This window comes from Scyliorhinus canicula, chromosome 2 (assembly GCF_902713615.1).
Source record: "Scyliorhinus canicula chromosome 2, sScyCan1.1, whole genome shotgun sequence".
Lineage (NCBI taxonomy): Eukaryota > Metazoa > Chordata > Chondrichthyes > Carcharhiniformes > Scyliorhinidae > Scyliorhinus > Scyliorhinus canicula.
In genome coordinates, this window is record NC_052147.1 from 228,437,612 (window position 1) to 228,454,261 (window position 16,650).

The 16,650-nt window shown below is 48.3% G+C and overlaps 1 protein-coding gene across 14 annotated transcripts in view; it reads left to right on the forward strand.

Annotated features, from left to right (window-relative positions):
• The window catches only part of scn1laa (sodium channel, voltage-gated, type I-like, alpha), a 379,612-nt gene that overhangs the window by 229,632 nt on the left and 133,330 nt on the right, over positions 1-16,650 (forward strand). For all 14 annotated transcript variants that reach the window (XM_038789700.1, XM_038789708.1, XM_038789701.1 and 11 more), the window contains 3 exons: positions 395-568; positions 805-1,161; positions 1,574-2,050. In XM_038789700.1, coding sequence (XP_038645628.1) covers positions 395-568; positions 805-1,161; positions 1,574-2,050 — 1,008 coding nt within the window. The remainder of the gene's footprint in view (positions 1-394; positions 569-804; positions 1,162-1,573; positions 2,051-16,650) is intronic.

Genomic DNA, 16,650 nt, shown 5'->3' on the forward strand with positions numbered 1-16,650 from the left:
GAAAAAAATCCATTCTTTCAGCAAAAATATTAATCTATTTATTTTAAGTGGTATGTCTACATTAAAAGCACCATAGCAACACCCAGGTTCCAAACAGTAAATAACAAAATGAGAAAAAGTAGAAGATACATTCAAAAATTGAAAGCATGATTGAATACCATAAAGCCATTTTTCCATTAAAATTAGTAGACACTGGCTGCCTGGAATGTGAGGTGAATATGAATGTACTTATCCTACAGTTGGAAGGCCACTGAGATCCTCAAACAATTTCAGTTTCTCAATCAATTTAATATATTTACTGATCCTATGAGAACTGGAAACCAGAAATTGCACTGTATACAATTTTTAGTCAAATGTGAGAAAAAAAAGCAATAACCTGCATATGTTCATTCAGGTATTTACTGGTATCTTTACTGGTGAAATGATTTTCAAAATTATAGCCCTGGATCCTTACTATTACTTCCAAGAAGGATGGAACATTTTTGATGGCATCATTGTGAGTCTCAGTCTAATGGAACTTGGTCTTTCTAATGTGGAAGGGCTATCTGTGCTGCGATCTTTCCGATTGGTAATTATAATTTCTTTTTTGTAAACCTGTTTTATAAGACTACATTTTCATGCTCCAATAGTTGAATTTACACTTTGTTTGATTTATGTTTGTCCTTGGTGAATTGCATATAACATTTTAATTGATTTTCTCAAAAGAGATAGATGTGAGAACTTTAGAAGATAAAATGGTGGAACTATTGAGTAACGTATTAATATGCTGAATAATAATTTTTATCATGAACCATTGTTTTTCAGCTCAGAGTTTTTAAATTGGCAAAATCATGGCCAACACTGAACATGCTGATTAAAATTATTGGCAACTCAGTGGGTGCTTTGGGCAACTTGACTTTGGTGTTAGCCATCATTGTCTTCATCTTTGCTGTGGTGGGCATGCAACTCTTCGGTAAAAGCTACAAGGAGTGTGTCTGTAAAATTGACAAGAACTGTAAACTGCCTCGCTGGCACATGAAAGACTTCTTTCATTCCTTTCTAATCGTGTTCCGTGTGTTGTGTGGAGAATGGATTGAGACAATGTGGGACTGCATGGAAGTAGCTGGTCCGTCTATGTGCCTCGTCGTCTTTATGATGGTCATGGTAATTGGTAATCTTGTGGTAGGTAACAAAATATTTTTTTAAATTTTTATGATTAGGATAGTAAGTGAAAAATAAAAATGATTTAAGTTGGCTACTACTAATAGTGCATTGTGTAAATTACGATTGTAATAATTTGTAGCATTTTCTATTTGAAGATTCTTTGTAAAATAATTTAAAAATACATGCTTCTCCGAATAGTTGCTAAGGTTTGGGTAAAGAAGGTAGAAGAGAGCCCCTTGAATATATGTTCATTATTGTTCATCGGGCAAGTATTACATGTACTACAATGTACCTAAAATAATGAAAAGTAAATACTGCAGAGGATGGAAATCTGGAAATAAAAAGAGGAGTCACTTTATGTTGCCTGTTTTATGTATGAATGTACAGGATCTATTAAAAAGTGAATATGTTTATACTTTTTGATCTCCAGGTATTGAATTTATTTTTGGCTTTGTTACTGAGCTCGTTCAGTGCTGACAACCTTGCTGCTACAGATGATGACAGTGAAATGAATAATTTACAGATTGCTATGGGGAGGATACAGAGAGGCATTGATTATGTAAAAAGAAATGTGCGACAAGTTTTTCACACAGTCTTTATCAGGAGGAAAGTCACAGAAGACATCAAACCTCTTGATGACTTGCATAACCAGAAGGACGTATACATCACTGATCACACAACAGTTGAAATCACTAAGGAGGTTGACTATCATAAAGATGGAAATTGCACTACCAGTGGAATAGGCAGTAGTGTGGGGAAGTACAATGCAGACGAAAGTGACTACATGTCCTTTATTCACAATCCAAGTCTCACTGTTACTGTACCAATAGCTGCGGGAGAATCAGACTTTGAAAACTTAAACACGGAAGACTTTACCAGTGAATCAGACATGGAAGGAAGCAAAGAGGTAAGAAGATACTTTCTTTTTCTGCTGCATTAAATAAATCCAGTTGAACTACAGTTATATATTGTACGATCTTTCAAGTAAGGTAAGACTGTTAGAGTCAATATTTTTCGCATATATAAAGAATATATGAAAGTGACCCAGCCTAAAATTATATAAATTACTTACTCTAGTATGTTTATTGTTACAATTTGTTTTAAAATCCGTGACAAAGTAAGAAAAGGCAATGCGATTTTGAGAAATATAGTTATATGTTTCCAAATATGCTTTAATCCGTTTAATTTAATTTTTAAAGAATTGCCAACAGTAAATGAGAAAATATCTTTAATTCTATGTATTTCTAATACTGAGTCATGATAATATACAATTACAATAAACTAAAAGTAACACGCAAGTATAACCATGCTTCTGTTTTCATCAGTTCTTTATAATGCTCAAAATCCTATATGATTAAGGATAGTGCAGAGAGTAAGTACTTACATATTACACACACAGATACACAGAATTTACAGTGCAGAAGGAGGCCATTCGGCCCATCGAGTCTGCACCAGCTCCTGGAAAGAACACCCTACCCAAGGTTAACACCTCCACCCTATCCCGATAACACAGTAACACCACCCAACACGAAGGGCAATTTTGGACACTAAGGACAATTTATCACGGCCAATCCACCTGACCTGCACATCTTTGGACTGTGGGAGGAAACCGGAGCACCCGGAGGAAACCCACACACACACGGGGAGGATGTGCAGACTCCGCACAGACAGTGACCCAAGCCAGAATCGAACCTGGAACCCTGGAGCTGTGAAGCGATTGTGCTATCCACAATGCTACCGTACTGCCCTCTATATTACAATACAGTGCTATCTTTATCTCAACATTGATTTACTTGACTTACCAATAAAAATCCACCAGATGGTTTCTACATAAATTAGTGCATTGGTTGGTTCCTAACTTCTTTTCTCCTCTACTCCCACAACACTCGATAGCTTCTCTCAAGTCTGCTCTCATCAGACTCATGTCCTGTAAAACTAATTTATGGCTTCCTGAATCCCACCCAGTCTAAGTCTTAATCACTCAACTATGTTGCTTTGACTCCGTGGTTACTGACATCATCAGCGGCTGATGATTCACAGGCATTGTTCTGCCGCACCTCACCCTAAACTGCTACTATTATTCCCTTCCTCAAAAGCACAACTTTCGTTTCACTAGTGTCTCTAACTAAAACTCCACTTCTATTTTTCCTTTCCCCTCAACAGCTTTGTTGCCTTCAGTCATTTCAGTCGAGTGTGAATCCTGTCCATAACAGTGAGACTGCCTGAGCCAAAATTGTTGATTACATTCTTTTAGGTTATCATTAAGATAAGTTATCTCTCCTTGTTGTCCTCCACATCTCTGCAGCCTTCAATATGTTCAGCCACTCAATTCTGCTGCACCATCTCTCCTACATACTGTCCTCAGTATATCTCTCTCAACATAGCCACTTGCTGCATCCACGCAGATGTCCTTGGCTTCTTTCCAATTTGCGTGCTGCTAATCAACTTGTAAACATGAAGACTGTTTCCTTGGGTAACTTGATGATCTTTTCGGTTGAGCTTCTAACTTCAGACCCTGCCGGTTGCAACGGCCATTTGTTTCTGCTTGTCTAAGATCACACACTGGTTCCTCTATCTCACCTCCACTGTTATTGAAACTCATCCATTTCACTTCACCTCCTGGCTCGGATTCTACAGCCTACCACTTATCATCTACCTTTCCTAGCCTAAATTCAGTTTATTTATTGTCATTACTATCTGGAACTAGCATTCTGTTCTCAAGTGCACTCTATTCAAACATTTTATACTCTTTTACAAAGTCTTCTTTGATAACATCTGCTCTGTCTCTATAATACCCTCAATCTTGCCATATTATTTTGCACTTTCTATTCTTTCAACTTAGACTTGTGTGTCCCATTATTCCTCTGCTGGCCTTCAGCAATAAAAACATTGGGATTCTCTTTCCTACACCTCACTGCCTTTTAACGTTTCCACTTTAAAATACTTCAGCAGCTGAGTAATTTAATCAGACTTCCCAAAACTTTTTAAAGCTCTCGGACTGTAATGGGAATCAGTGCAGTGACTACTCTGCATACCAAATATTTTAAACTGTACATAGTTTTCAATCTTTCTGTTACCTAGGTGTGCAGTTTGAATGTATTTTTTTCTTTTAATTAGAGTGGAAAATAGGCATTGTGTCACTTTCTGACTCTCAGAATTTCTGGAGTGCACAAAATCAAATCCTGACCTACTTATTGTACAATTGTAGATAGGTTGTTTCTCTTTCAATATTTGTGTGGAATGGTGTAGCATTAGAATGGAATACTCAATTATCAATACGTTAATAAAATGCCAGCAGATCTTTTTCACAGGTTACAAGGTATGGTTATAAGCTGTTCGTTGTATTACAACAGAGTCCCTGAGTGCTATTCTAAACCAGAGAAATGGAACCAATTATGTCGCAATGTAACAGCACTGCTCAGAATGTTAGCAGAAAACTGTTTTAAATATTTTAAGAGAATTATCATGCTGGTTTTCTTAAAAATATATATTACAGGTCAGTCTGTTAGATGATGCAAGGAAACTGGTCATGCATAAGAGTCCCCAGAACAAGCTATTGAATAATCCAAGCACAGGGGGCTGGATTCTCCATTATTGGGACTATGTCCCCACGCCGGCGTCAAAACGGTCGTGTTTTACTTCTGAAAATCGTGGATCAAAGGGACACGAATTCACAGCCCTGCAGGGGGCTATCAGGGACCTGGAGTAAATCTCGCAGCTTCTGCTGTAGATACGGGCCCCGCACCCCCGCCACATGGTGGCGGCCTCCAGCGGCCGCGCTGTGCTCAATGGCGGACCGCGGAGCTAGACCCACAATGGAGACCCCCTGATCGGCTGTGTGCCCAACCCTCAACCCCGGCACGAACATTCCTCAGCCTCCTATGAAACCCCCCCTGGTCTCCAATCCGCCACGCGAGTATCCTGACCGGTTAGAGCACATTAGTTCCATGCAGCCGGGACTTCGGCCGGTCGGGGGCGGAGGATGTCGGTGCGGGCTTCTGGAGTACGCCGCTTTTCGGGGCCCGCAGAATGTGTGACCGCCGCGGCAGTCCCGATTTCTTGCAGGAACATGGATTCTCCGCCCCGCGATTTTGGGGCGAGGGTGTGGAGAATCCAGCCCATTTGAATTTTTTGAATGGAAAAATAGGGATGAAGTATAAAATGGACTGATTATTCGCTATCAACTGTTCTTCACCTGACAAAAATTAAAATTATCTCCATAGTCGGATTTGGGTTTATTGTCACATATACCCAGGCACAGTGAAAAGTATTGTTCTGCGTACAGTCCAGACAGACAATTCGATACATGAAAAAAACATAGGACATACGATAGATACATAATGTAAATACATAGACACCATATCGGGTGAAGCATACATAGTGCTACTCAGTAGAGAAAATGCGTGGAAAGATCAGTTCAGTCCTGAAGTAAAAACTCACCACTATTCTTAGAATTACCCCTATACCAAAAAGTGTCAATAAGACATTCTAAATGGTGAACAGGGATTCTCACTCACTGACTCTTATGCAGATTTAGGTGGGTGCTATTCGGGTCAATCTAAATTTTCAAGTTATTCCCCGGTATAACCCATATCTTCATAAAAGATTTTATCTGCTTACCACTTAGTAGCATAGATCCTGGGTCCCGCGTTGCTAAGTAAGTAAAGTAGACTTTGTAATAACCACCGTTTCAGGTTATTATTATATTTTTTCTTTGAAAAGATGAAATCACTGTTTTGCAGAAAAAGATTTTCTGTTTGGATCCTCCTGGTCAGTTGTTAGACCTTCAGGTCTGCCTTGACAATCTTCTTTAGCTTTTGGTTTCCTCCTGATGGATTTGCTATTCTGCTCGGTTTCTGTGTTCTATCCTTCCCATGACCGAGGGCAGCTATGAGAGCTGACTCGGCTTGCTGTTACCTATTTAGGGTTTATATTGCCCTTCTAGCAGTTATTAAGTTTATATTACATTATCGTAAAGTAACTTCGTTTTGCTCTTGACTGTTCAGTGTACCTTTAATCTTAATTACTTCTAACACGACTACGTATTCATGTTGAGCATGACTTTAGTTCATCGAACTCTGATTACATTTTTTTCCCATGTAATGTTCAAAGGTGCTTTGATCCTAGTGGGGTGTTACATCTGGTTCCTGTCACTTCTAAAGTTGCTTTATTACCAAATAGTGCCCGTAGCTTGTCAGAACTCTGACCCCGATTTGGTGTTAACTTGTGCTCTCGTGGACACATCGTCTCCGGCTTCCCGTATTCAGCTGTGCCAGCAGGATTTCACACCTAAACATTTGTCACCTAATTCAACTGAAGACCCTGGCAATTCTTTAATAACTGCTTACTAAAATAATGAACTTCAAAGAAGATGCAAAATATTGTTTCTCTCCATGTAACCCAATCTGCTTTAACTTGGAAGACTTGCATCAGTTTTACAGCATGAGCTGGTACAAGCTATTTTCTTAATGCTTGTTTGATAAAGGCTATCTGCATTTCAAAACTTATTTTAATGCTGCTGTTAACCCTTCGTGAGATTGTTTCCTACATTTTCTCATGTACCCTCAGGTCGGGTTTTGCCAGACTTCCATGTTTCAAATTACATTTTCCCATTTTTACTTTACAGTCCATAAGAGGGTCATTCAGGATCCTGGTAACAGCGGGGAAGAAGCTGTTTTGAATCTGTTTGTGTGTGTTCTCGGACTTTTGTATCTCCTGCCTGATGAAAGAGGTTGGAAGAGAAAAACCCGATGGGAGGGATCTTTGATTATGCTGCCCACTTACCCAAGGCCGCGAAAAGAGTATACTGTCATACTGTCATTGGTGGGAGGTGTGTTCGTATGATGAACTGGGCTGCGTTCACGACTCTCTGTAGTTTCTTATGATCTTGGGCCAAGCAGTTGCCATATCAAGCGATGATGTAGCCAGATAAGATGCTTTCTATGGTGCATCTGTAAAAAATTGATACGAGTGAATTTGGACATGCCGAATTTCCTTAGTTTCCTGAGGCGCCGTTGTGCTTTCTTGGTCGTAACATCGGTGTGGCTGGACCAGAACAGACTGTTGGTGATGTGCATATCTGGGAATTTGAAGCAGTCAGCATCTCCACTTCGGCACCATTGATGCAGACAGGGGTGTGTACGATACTTCGCTTCCTGAAGTCAATGACCAGTTCCTTAGTTTTGCTGACGTTGAGGGAGAGATTGTTGTCATTACACCACGCCATTAGGTTCTCTATCTCCTTTCTGTATTCTGACTCATCGTTGTTCAAGATCCAACCCACTCCTATCGCGTCATCAGCAAACTTTTAGATGGAGTTGGAGCCAAATTTTGCCACAACAAAATTGTGTGTGTGTAGGGAGTATAGTACGGTGTCTCAATTTGAACAACATGAAACACAAACTCTTGCCCTACACACCCTACTTGCCTAAACCCAGACATCTGTAAGAACTTTGAATCCATAGAATCCCTACAATGCAGTCAGAGGCCATTCGGTTCATCGATTCTGAACCAACCCTCCCAATGAGCATCGTTCTACTTAGGCCCACTCCCCTGCCCTAACTCCATTACCCCACCTAACCTGCACATCTCTGGAAGCAACAGTAATGAGTGCAAAATAGCTTCTCTGGTGTAATTGCTCTTAGATACTTATGTGATCATGTGCTATTTGTGTACTAAATACAAATGTTAATTTTGTGCGTACAATACATTTTGTCACAACAATAGGTACACATTCTTGTGTTCTTAGGAACTTGTGGGCACTTGAATATATTAGACACGAATAACCAGTCCAGAAGCAACAACAATCTCATGTATTATTAATAATTAATTGATTTGTTCAAATATATCCCTCTTGTAATATTTAGAACATCTACTAAATGCAACACATGGCAATCATTGAGAATGTATTTTTACTTTGTTGGTGAGATGTGGAGAAAACTGGCAGAGCAGTATTTATTGATGATTCTGAGGAATGATGTCATCCACAGTGTGATAGGGTGGCACGTTTCATACCACAATGGACATTAGAGAATTAATTGGCTGTAATGACAATCCAGGAGCTTTGTTATAGCTACTTCTCTGGTGCTAGTCCACAAATTATTAAACTTATTGAATTCAATTCATAACTTGCCGTGGTAGAGCTTCAACTTACAATTGCTGAGTTACTAATTGAATACCATTACCACTAGCCTGCTCTACCCAAATTCGAATATCTGAAAGTCACACCACGCTAATACCATTTTTGATTTGAGCAGACTGCCACATTTTCTGGACTTGCAAAATATCGTTTTCCCACAATTTTGCTCCAATCTTTACTCTTTTTACCTTTACACAGAACAAAGAATAGCACAGAGACAGGTCCTTCGACCCTCCAAGCCTGCGCCGATCATGATATCTGTGTAAACTAAAACCTTCTGCATTTCTGGGGTCCGGATCCCTCTTCCCATGTATTCGGCAAGATGCGTCTTAAACACCACTATCCTATCTGCTTCCACCACCTCGCCGGCAGCATGTTCCAGGCACTCACCACACTCTATGTAAAAAAAACTTGCCTTGCACATCTCCTCTAAACTTTCACCCTTGTGCCGTAAGCCTATGTCCCCTAATAATTGACTTTTCCACCCTGGGAAAAAGCATCTGACTATCCACCTGTCCATGCCACTCATAATTTTGTAATCTCTATCAGGTTGCCCCTCGACCTCCGTCGTTCCATTGAATACAATTCGAGTTTATCCAACCGTTACTCATAGCTAATACCCACAGACCAAACAACATCCTGGTAAACCTCTTCCGTACCCTGTCCAAAGCATCCTTCTGGTAGTGTGGCGATCAGAATTGTAAGGTGCAGTTCTTTAAATCCAGCTCTTCTTAGCCATAGTTTTTCTTCATCTGAGAGGCAACTAGAAAGAAAGGGTTGTGTCCAATAATGGCAATGGATGGGTAAATAGCCAGAGATTTCAAGGTCATGTATAAGAAGAGACAGCAACTGATGGACAAAATCAGACTAGACATGAATAAATATATTAAAAGACAAAAAGCAGTAATTGAAACTGGAGCATTTGAGGGAAGGACAGGAAGATGCAAAAATAAAGGAAACCAAAAGAGAGTCAGGTCCAAATTGTATGTGCTAATCAAGATAGAGAATGAATTCTATGGCAGATTGTCAATTAAATTAGAAGGGTGCACCAATTAATAAAGCAATATTAGTAATTACCCAATCTTAAAAAGATCTAATGGGTTTACATTATTATAGATTGATTTAAAAAAACAGAGCAATAAAAATTGGCTTTTGAAATCAAATTCAATTTTGAGCATGAGATTACTTTGGGAAGTGATACAGAGAAAAGCATAAGAATTTCACAAGAAACCTTAGTTCAAAGCGTTGTGGTTAGGCTGTTTTTTGTATTTCTATCAGATCAGCTTGTACGTGTATATTTCATGAATATTTTACAAGTGATGCAGTTTAACCTTTGCGTTAACTTTGATATTTGTTTTTCTTGAATAATTGCAACACTTATTCAGACTTCAAACCAGATTTAAGTGAACGCTGAGAACAGTAAATTAAAAGTAAGAAAATTATATTTTCTTGGTGGGTGTTAAATTGACAACATCCCCATACAGGGGTGCATACAGTTTATGGTGTCATGGATAGTCATTTGCCTAACACTGCAACATTTTGAGAAAATGATAGCTGGTTGCTATAGAAACCCAGTAAGATTTAAATTTTATTTCACAAATGTTAACGCAAAGCAGCAGATAAAAACAGGCAATGTCAGGACATCAGGGGCGCGATTCTCCGCACTCACGCCGGTTTGGAGAATAGCGGGCCGCACAAATTTTCACGGCGACACAGGTCCAATGCCCTCCCGCTATTCTCTGAACCCCGCACAAACTACACGTCGGGATTCCCGGCAAAGGCCTCGAAAGCGCCCCCGACACGACCAGAATCACTACTTATTGGCCCCCCACTATTCTCCTGCCCGGATGGGCCGAAGTCCCGACGTCATCACGCACTGTTTTCACGCCGACCAACACACCTGCTTTTCAAGTTCGTCAACCAGTCGTGCTGGCTGACGAGAGCTTCGAGTAGGTGAGCGCACCGCTCAGCGCACCGCTCAGCGCACTGCTGGAGTCTGGCCACAACCGGGGAAGGCATCCCCGAGAACGGGAGGGGGGTCCAGAGCGGGGGGGGGGGAGTGGGGGAGACTGAGGGGAGAGTGGGGGAGACGGAGGGGGGAGTGGGGGAGACGAGGGGGGAGTGGGGGACACTGAGGGGGGGAGACGAGGGGGGGGAGTGGGGGACACTGAGGGGGGGAGTGGGGGAGACGGAGGGGGGAGACGAGGGGGGGGAGTGGGGGTGGGGGGGGTAGGGAGAGAGTGAGCGATTGACCCGTCCAACCCCGTTAGAAAATGTCTGCCACCATGCCATGGCGTGCCGGTCACGAGGACACGGCCGCTGGTTCCCCTGTGGCTTACGGCCACAGGCCACTGACGCACCGGTGAAGAGAATGTAGTTAACTGCTCGTTGGATGCAGAAAGTGACCAGGGGTTAGGCTGCCCACGCGTCAGCAGCGCGACCAGGCCACCGGGACACACAGGTATCCCGTGGCAGGTGGCTGCCGAGGTGTCGACTAACCTCCGTCTAACATGTCCCGTTTCTCTGCCCCCCACCACCCTTCTGTAGGTTAGCACAATGTCTGTGAACAGAACGGCTATGTTCTGCGCAGTGGTTGGGGCCGCTGCACTGCATTTGGAGATGCAGCAGCATCCACAGCCACAACCCGCAGTGGATGCAGGGCCAGCTGCAGCAGCAGAGGGAAGGGCCGAGGAGTTGCCAGTCGTCGAGCAGCATGGGGGGGAGGAGGAGGAGGAGGGGGAAGAGGAGAGAGTGAGGGTGCAGCCACGGCGCCAGAGGCGACGACCAAGGCCGAGGGTGTACCGTGCCTGGATCTCTTTCCTAACAATGACGGACAAGAGGAGACTCCGGCTGAGTAGGCGGACGGTGATACATATCTGTCACCTCGCGGCGCACCTTGCCCCACGTGGAACGGGGGGAGGACACGCGATCCCGGTTGCCATCAAGGTGACGGTCGCTCTTAACTTCTATGCAACCGGCTCCTTCCAGTCTCCGAGCGGGGACCTCTCCGGGATCTCCCAGTCATCGGTGCACAGCTGTATCCGGGATGTGACCGACGCCCTCTATGCCATCGCGGACCGCTACATCACCTTTCCCGAGGACCGAGCAACTCAAGACTCACGAGCTCGTGGATTTGCTAGAGTGGCCGGGATACCGATGGTGCAGGGGGCAATCGATTGTGTTCACGTCCCCATGCGCCCGCCTGCAGGGGACAGGGACGTGTTCACAAACAGGAAGGGGACATACTCCATGAATATCCAGGTGGTATGCGACCCCCACATGAGGATCATGAACGTCTGTGCATGGTTCCCAGGGAGTGTGCATGATTCCTACATACTGGCGCAGTCGTTCATCCCTGCGATGTTTGAGGGACGTCCCCCCCCAGCTGAGGGGCTGGTTGCTAGGCGACAGGGGTTATCCGCTGAGGTCTTGGCTGATGACGCCTATACGGAGGCCTCAGACCAATGCGGAAACCCGATACAACGAGGCCCATGCAGCAACCAGGGGTGTGGTGGAGCGCTGCCTTGGCCTCCTGAAGATGAGATTCAGGTGCCTGGACCACTCCGGAGGGGCCCTGCAGTACCAACCCGACAGGGTCGCTCGCATTGTTGTGGTCTGCTGTGCGCTGCACAACATCGCGATGCAGAGGGGAGATGACCTGCTGCAGGAGGCGGAGGGAGAAGCAAGTGGCAGTGGTGCCAGCACAGAGGAGGAGGAGGAGGAGAGGGAGGAGGAGGAGGAGGCTGGCGGAGTGGCGGGCGCAGCACGCAGACACGGCCCTGGTGCTGGTGATGTCCAGGAGGCGGCACAACGGACCCGGCGAGGACGGCGGGCACGCGACGCCTTGGTAGCAGCACGGTTCACGCGTCGTATGCGACGTCCCCGCTGAACCCCAAACCACCACCTGCATCGCTAGTCGTGCAGAGGGTCAACACACAACTGCCACCACCACAACCCCACCCCCTCTCAGTGTACACTGCTCCACTTCGACATCACCCTTACCACTGGGTCCAGACGGTATGGCACAACATTGATGGCTGTGTCAGCGGGTGTGATCAGTGCCATGTGGAATGATGACAGCCCGCACTGCGAAGAGCTGTGAGCTCAGAATCGTTAGACAGAGTCTGACCCATGGCAATAGCTGAACCATCCACCTTGGTGGCCGCTGAGATCGTCACGGACACGCCATCACGTGCCCGCGTGGGCTAGCTGTGGGAGGGGGTGGGGGGGAAGGGACTGCACACCCGGCACCGAAGTTTCATCGCTCGTCAACCCCAGCGACACTCGGTCACCATCACGATTCCTGTGACTGTGGAGCAATCACACGGTATTACAAGTAAGGTGGAACAGTGCGTTTAATGTGAACAAAAATTTACAGGTGCCCTAGCCCCTACAACTAAACTGTGCCCTTCACCCGTGCCAACTTACTCAGTGTCTCTCTTTGTTGCCTTACGGACCCTACCACTACGTCTAAGTGATTCCCCAGATGATACAGCAGGAGTGGAGGCGGACTGCTGCGAATCGCCCCCTTCGACTCGTTTCTCCTTCGGCAAGCGTTTCCTGGGGCGACCCGGCCTTGATGGGCCAGGCTGCTCTGTGGGCGTCTCATGTGGCGTTGTGCCACCCTGCTCTGCCTGCTGCCCACCCGTTGCACCAGAGGCCGAGAATTCCGGGACGTCCCGTGATGGAGTTAATAGGACGGGCCCCAAAACCTCCTCCTCCCTCGGGGAGCTCGGTGGCCCCCGGGCCTCACTTTGGGACAGAGGTGCGAGCGGGGATGTGCCCCGTCGTGCCACCGACACCTGGCGCTGCCAGTCCTGGAGGCCTGCAACGATATCCACCAGGATCCGAAGGTTTGCAGAGACGGAGTCCAGGGAGTTAGACATTCCCGCCAGGGACTGTGCGATCTCAACCTGTGAGTGCACGACACCATCCAGCACATGTGTCAGGTGGTTGATGCTCTCCGCGACTGACTGCTGGGACTGTGCCATCGAATTCTGGGACTGTGCCATCGACTGCTATGACTATGCCATGGCGTGCTGCGACTGGGCCATGACCTGCTGAGACTCGACCAAGGCCCGCAGCGCGCCGGCAATGACGTTTTGGCTCTGGCGCATTGCTGCCTGTGAGAGGGCAACCCTGTCCAGGGCCGAGGATGACGCGTGCACATTAAGCCCAACGCCTTGCATAACCTGACCCATTGCCTCCACCGCGGATGCCACCCGTGCGGTGTCGGCCTGGGTTGCTGCCATGAGCGGCACCACTCCCTGCTCGTGGACGCGGTTCGACTCCTCTAACAGCGTCTGCAGAGTCTGGAAGACAGCCCTCATCCCATCATTGTTTCCCTGGGTTTCTTGATGCATCGGCTGTGCGGGTGGGTTGAGAAAGTCCAGGAACTTGGAAAACGTCTGGGAGCCAGCTGCATGCTGGGCCTGGCCTGGCCTCCGCCCGTCCGGGCCCTCGGCTGCTCCGACCTCCACCTGCTGTACCTGCTCAGCTGTGATGTGCGACCCAGACTGTGACCCAGGAGCCTTATCACTAAATAGCCCAGCCGGGGTGAGTGTCTCTGGGATGGTGGATGGTGTGGGAGATAGCTGTGCCGCAAGCTCGAGGTCTTCTTGGGTTGGCGCCTCCTCTATATCATCGGCCCGCTGAGAGGCCGCAGGGCGTTCGCGGGCCATTTCTCTCTCTTGCTCTGTCGCCGCCCTCTGGGCGTCCTGCTCCACAGATTCGGTTGGGGAGGATGGGACTCCCCGCTGATCGGGCACCCTCTGTTGTGCGGCCCTGGGTGAGGTGGGGGCAGATGCCTGTGTCTGCCTGGAGGTAGACGGTCCTGGTCGTTCGGCATCACGTCCTAGGGAAGAGAATGAAACGGGTTATTTAGATTCGCTCGGCATGGCGCTGGACGGTCCCAGTGGGCAGGGTGTGAAGGGACAGAGGACGGGGGATGTGTTCCAGTGGGCACGGTGTGTGAAAGGACAGAGGATGGGGGAGGTGTTCGAGTGGGCAGGGTGTGAAGGGACAGAGGATGGGGTAGGTGTCCAAGTGGGCAGGGTGTGTGAAGGGACAGAGGATGGGGAGGTGTTCCAGTGGGCAGGGTGTGTGAAGGGACAGAGGATGGGGGAGGTGCCCAAGTGGGCAGGGTGTGAAGGGACAGAGGATGGGGGAGGTGTCCAAGTGGGCAGGGTGTGTGAAGGGACAGAGGATGGGGGAGGGGTTTTTTTTTGTCATGCAGGGTTGTCTCACTTGTTGCAGCTCCGCCAACCTCGCATTGCGCGATCTCCCGGGTGGCAGATCCCCCAACAAGGTCCAGTGCCCTCTGCTCAAATGTGGTGAGGGGGCACAGGATGGGCGAACCCCCTCCAGTCTTGTTCCGCTCACGGGTGTTGTGAGTGGTCTTGTCCTGTTGGGGGAGGGGGCATAGGTATATCATTACAATACGGCAGGTATCAGCAGTCCGTTCAGATACTGGCACAGTTTGGGGGTCAAGTTGTAATAAGACCATTGCATCTCTCCACGGGGGCCAGAACGCTGGGTCTGTGACTACTTTGTGAACCACCCTCAACTCACTCTGCCCCAATCCCCCTCCACCCCCCGTGCCGGGGGGGAGGTGGGTGATTAAGTTAAGGGGGGAGGGATGGTTGTCACCCGGGGGCACCCTCTTGGCACTTACCCTGGCAGCCCTGGTGAGGTTGTGCATCTTCTTGCGACATTGGTCTGCAGAGCGAGGGGTCTGCCCCACAGCACTAACGGCAGCAGCCACCTCACGCCAGGCCTGGCGCACCGCGCTGGCAGGGTGGCAGATAATGCCCCTCCTCTGCTCGATTGATTTGAGCAGCATCTCCACGTCAGCCTCAACGAATCGCGGGGCTGCTCTCCTGAGCTCCGACATCTTTGCCTAGTTTCTGTGCTCGCCCGCGCCTTTTTACAGCGTCGGGCGGCGTCACGTGGGCGTGTTCGTAGCGTCGCCGCGTTCCGGCGTCATCGCGCACGTGATTAACGCGGTCCCGATCCTAGCCCATTTCCCGGACGTGAATACCTCGGGAAATGGGCCGTGTCGGGCCGTCGCAAAAGTAGGCCGTTTTCACGGCCAACTTCGCGATTTTCCGCGGGTGCGGAGAATCGCCCCCCAGGTACTAACACGGATTCTGCTCTGTACTTGGCTTTGTCAGCTCTTGGACATTCATTTATCCTAAACTGAACAAATATGGATTATAGAAAAGGAACTGAGGCGTGATTCTCCGCTCGTGCCTACCGATTGCCGGGCCGCCGTCTGTAAGAGACGCACTCTTTTCCCTCCGCCGCCCCGCAAAGTCAAGCCGCCATGTCTTGCGGGGGCAGCGAAGGGGAAGACGGCAACCGCGCATGCGCGGGTTAGAGCCGGCCAACCTGCGCATGCGCGGCTGACATCACCTCGGCGCCGCTGCCCGTGTCATTCCCGGCGCACCGCTTTGACGTAAACGTCAAGGCCTGGCAGCCGAGTTTCTCGCAACGCCGCTCCTAGCCCCTCGCTGGGGGGGGGGGGGGGGGGGGGGAGAGAATAGGGGGCGAGGAGCGGCCTCCAACGCCGGAGTAAAGCACTCCGGGTTTCACTTCGGCGTCGGCACTTAGTCTCCCTTTGGAAGAATCGCGCCCCTGATGTTTGAGAGCAGCACCTGGTCCTTCTTAGTCTACTATCATTCAGAGGCATAGCACCTGTAAACCATGGGCGCGATTCTCTGCTCCCTACGCCGTGTGGGAGAATCGCGGGAGGGCCGGGCGAATCACGACACGTCGCCCTGGTACCCCCCGCAATTCTCCCACCCCCCCCAAAATGGCGTGCCGCGTTTAGCGACACACCGCTTGGAGAATCGGCGCTTGCCGTTTTCCACGGCGACCAGCGATTCTCCGCAGCGGCCTGACGACCCCGACCATTTCACGCCGGCGGCAACCACACCTGGTCGCTGCCGGCGTGAACATCGCGCGACAGGTAAGTGTGGGGCCTGTGGGGGGCAGAGAGAGGATCGAGCACCACGGGCGTGCTCGTGAGGTGACTGGCCTGCGATCGGTGCCCACCGATCATCGGGCTGGCGTCTCTAAGAGACGCACTCTTTCCCCTCTGCCGCCCCGCAAGATCAAGCCACCACGTCTTGCGGGGCAGCGGAGGGGAAGACGGCAACCACGCATGCGCGGGTCGGAGCCGGTCAACCGGCGCATGCGCGGCTGACATCACTTAGGCGCCGCCGGCCGCGTCATTCTCGGCGTGCCGCTTTGACGCAAGCGTCAAGACCCGGCGGCCGAGATTCACGAAATGCCGCTCCTAGCCCCCCATAGTAACTCTCCGGGTTTCACTCCGGCGTCGGCACTCAGTCTCCCTTTGGGAGAATCGC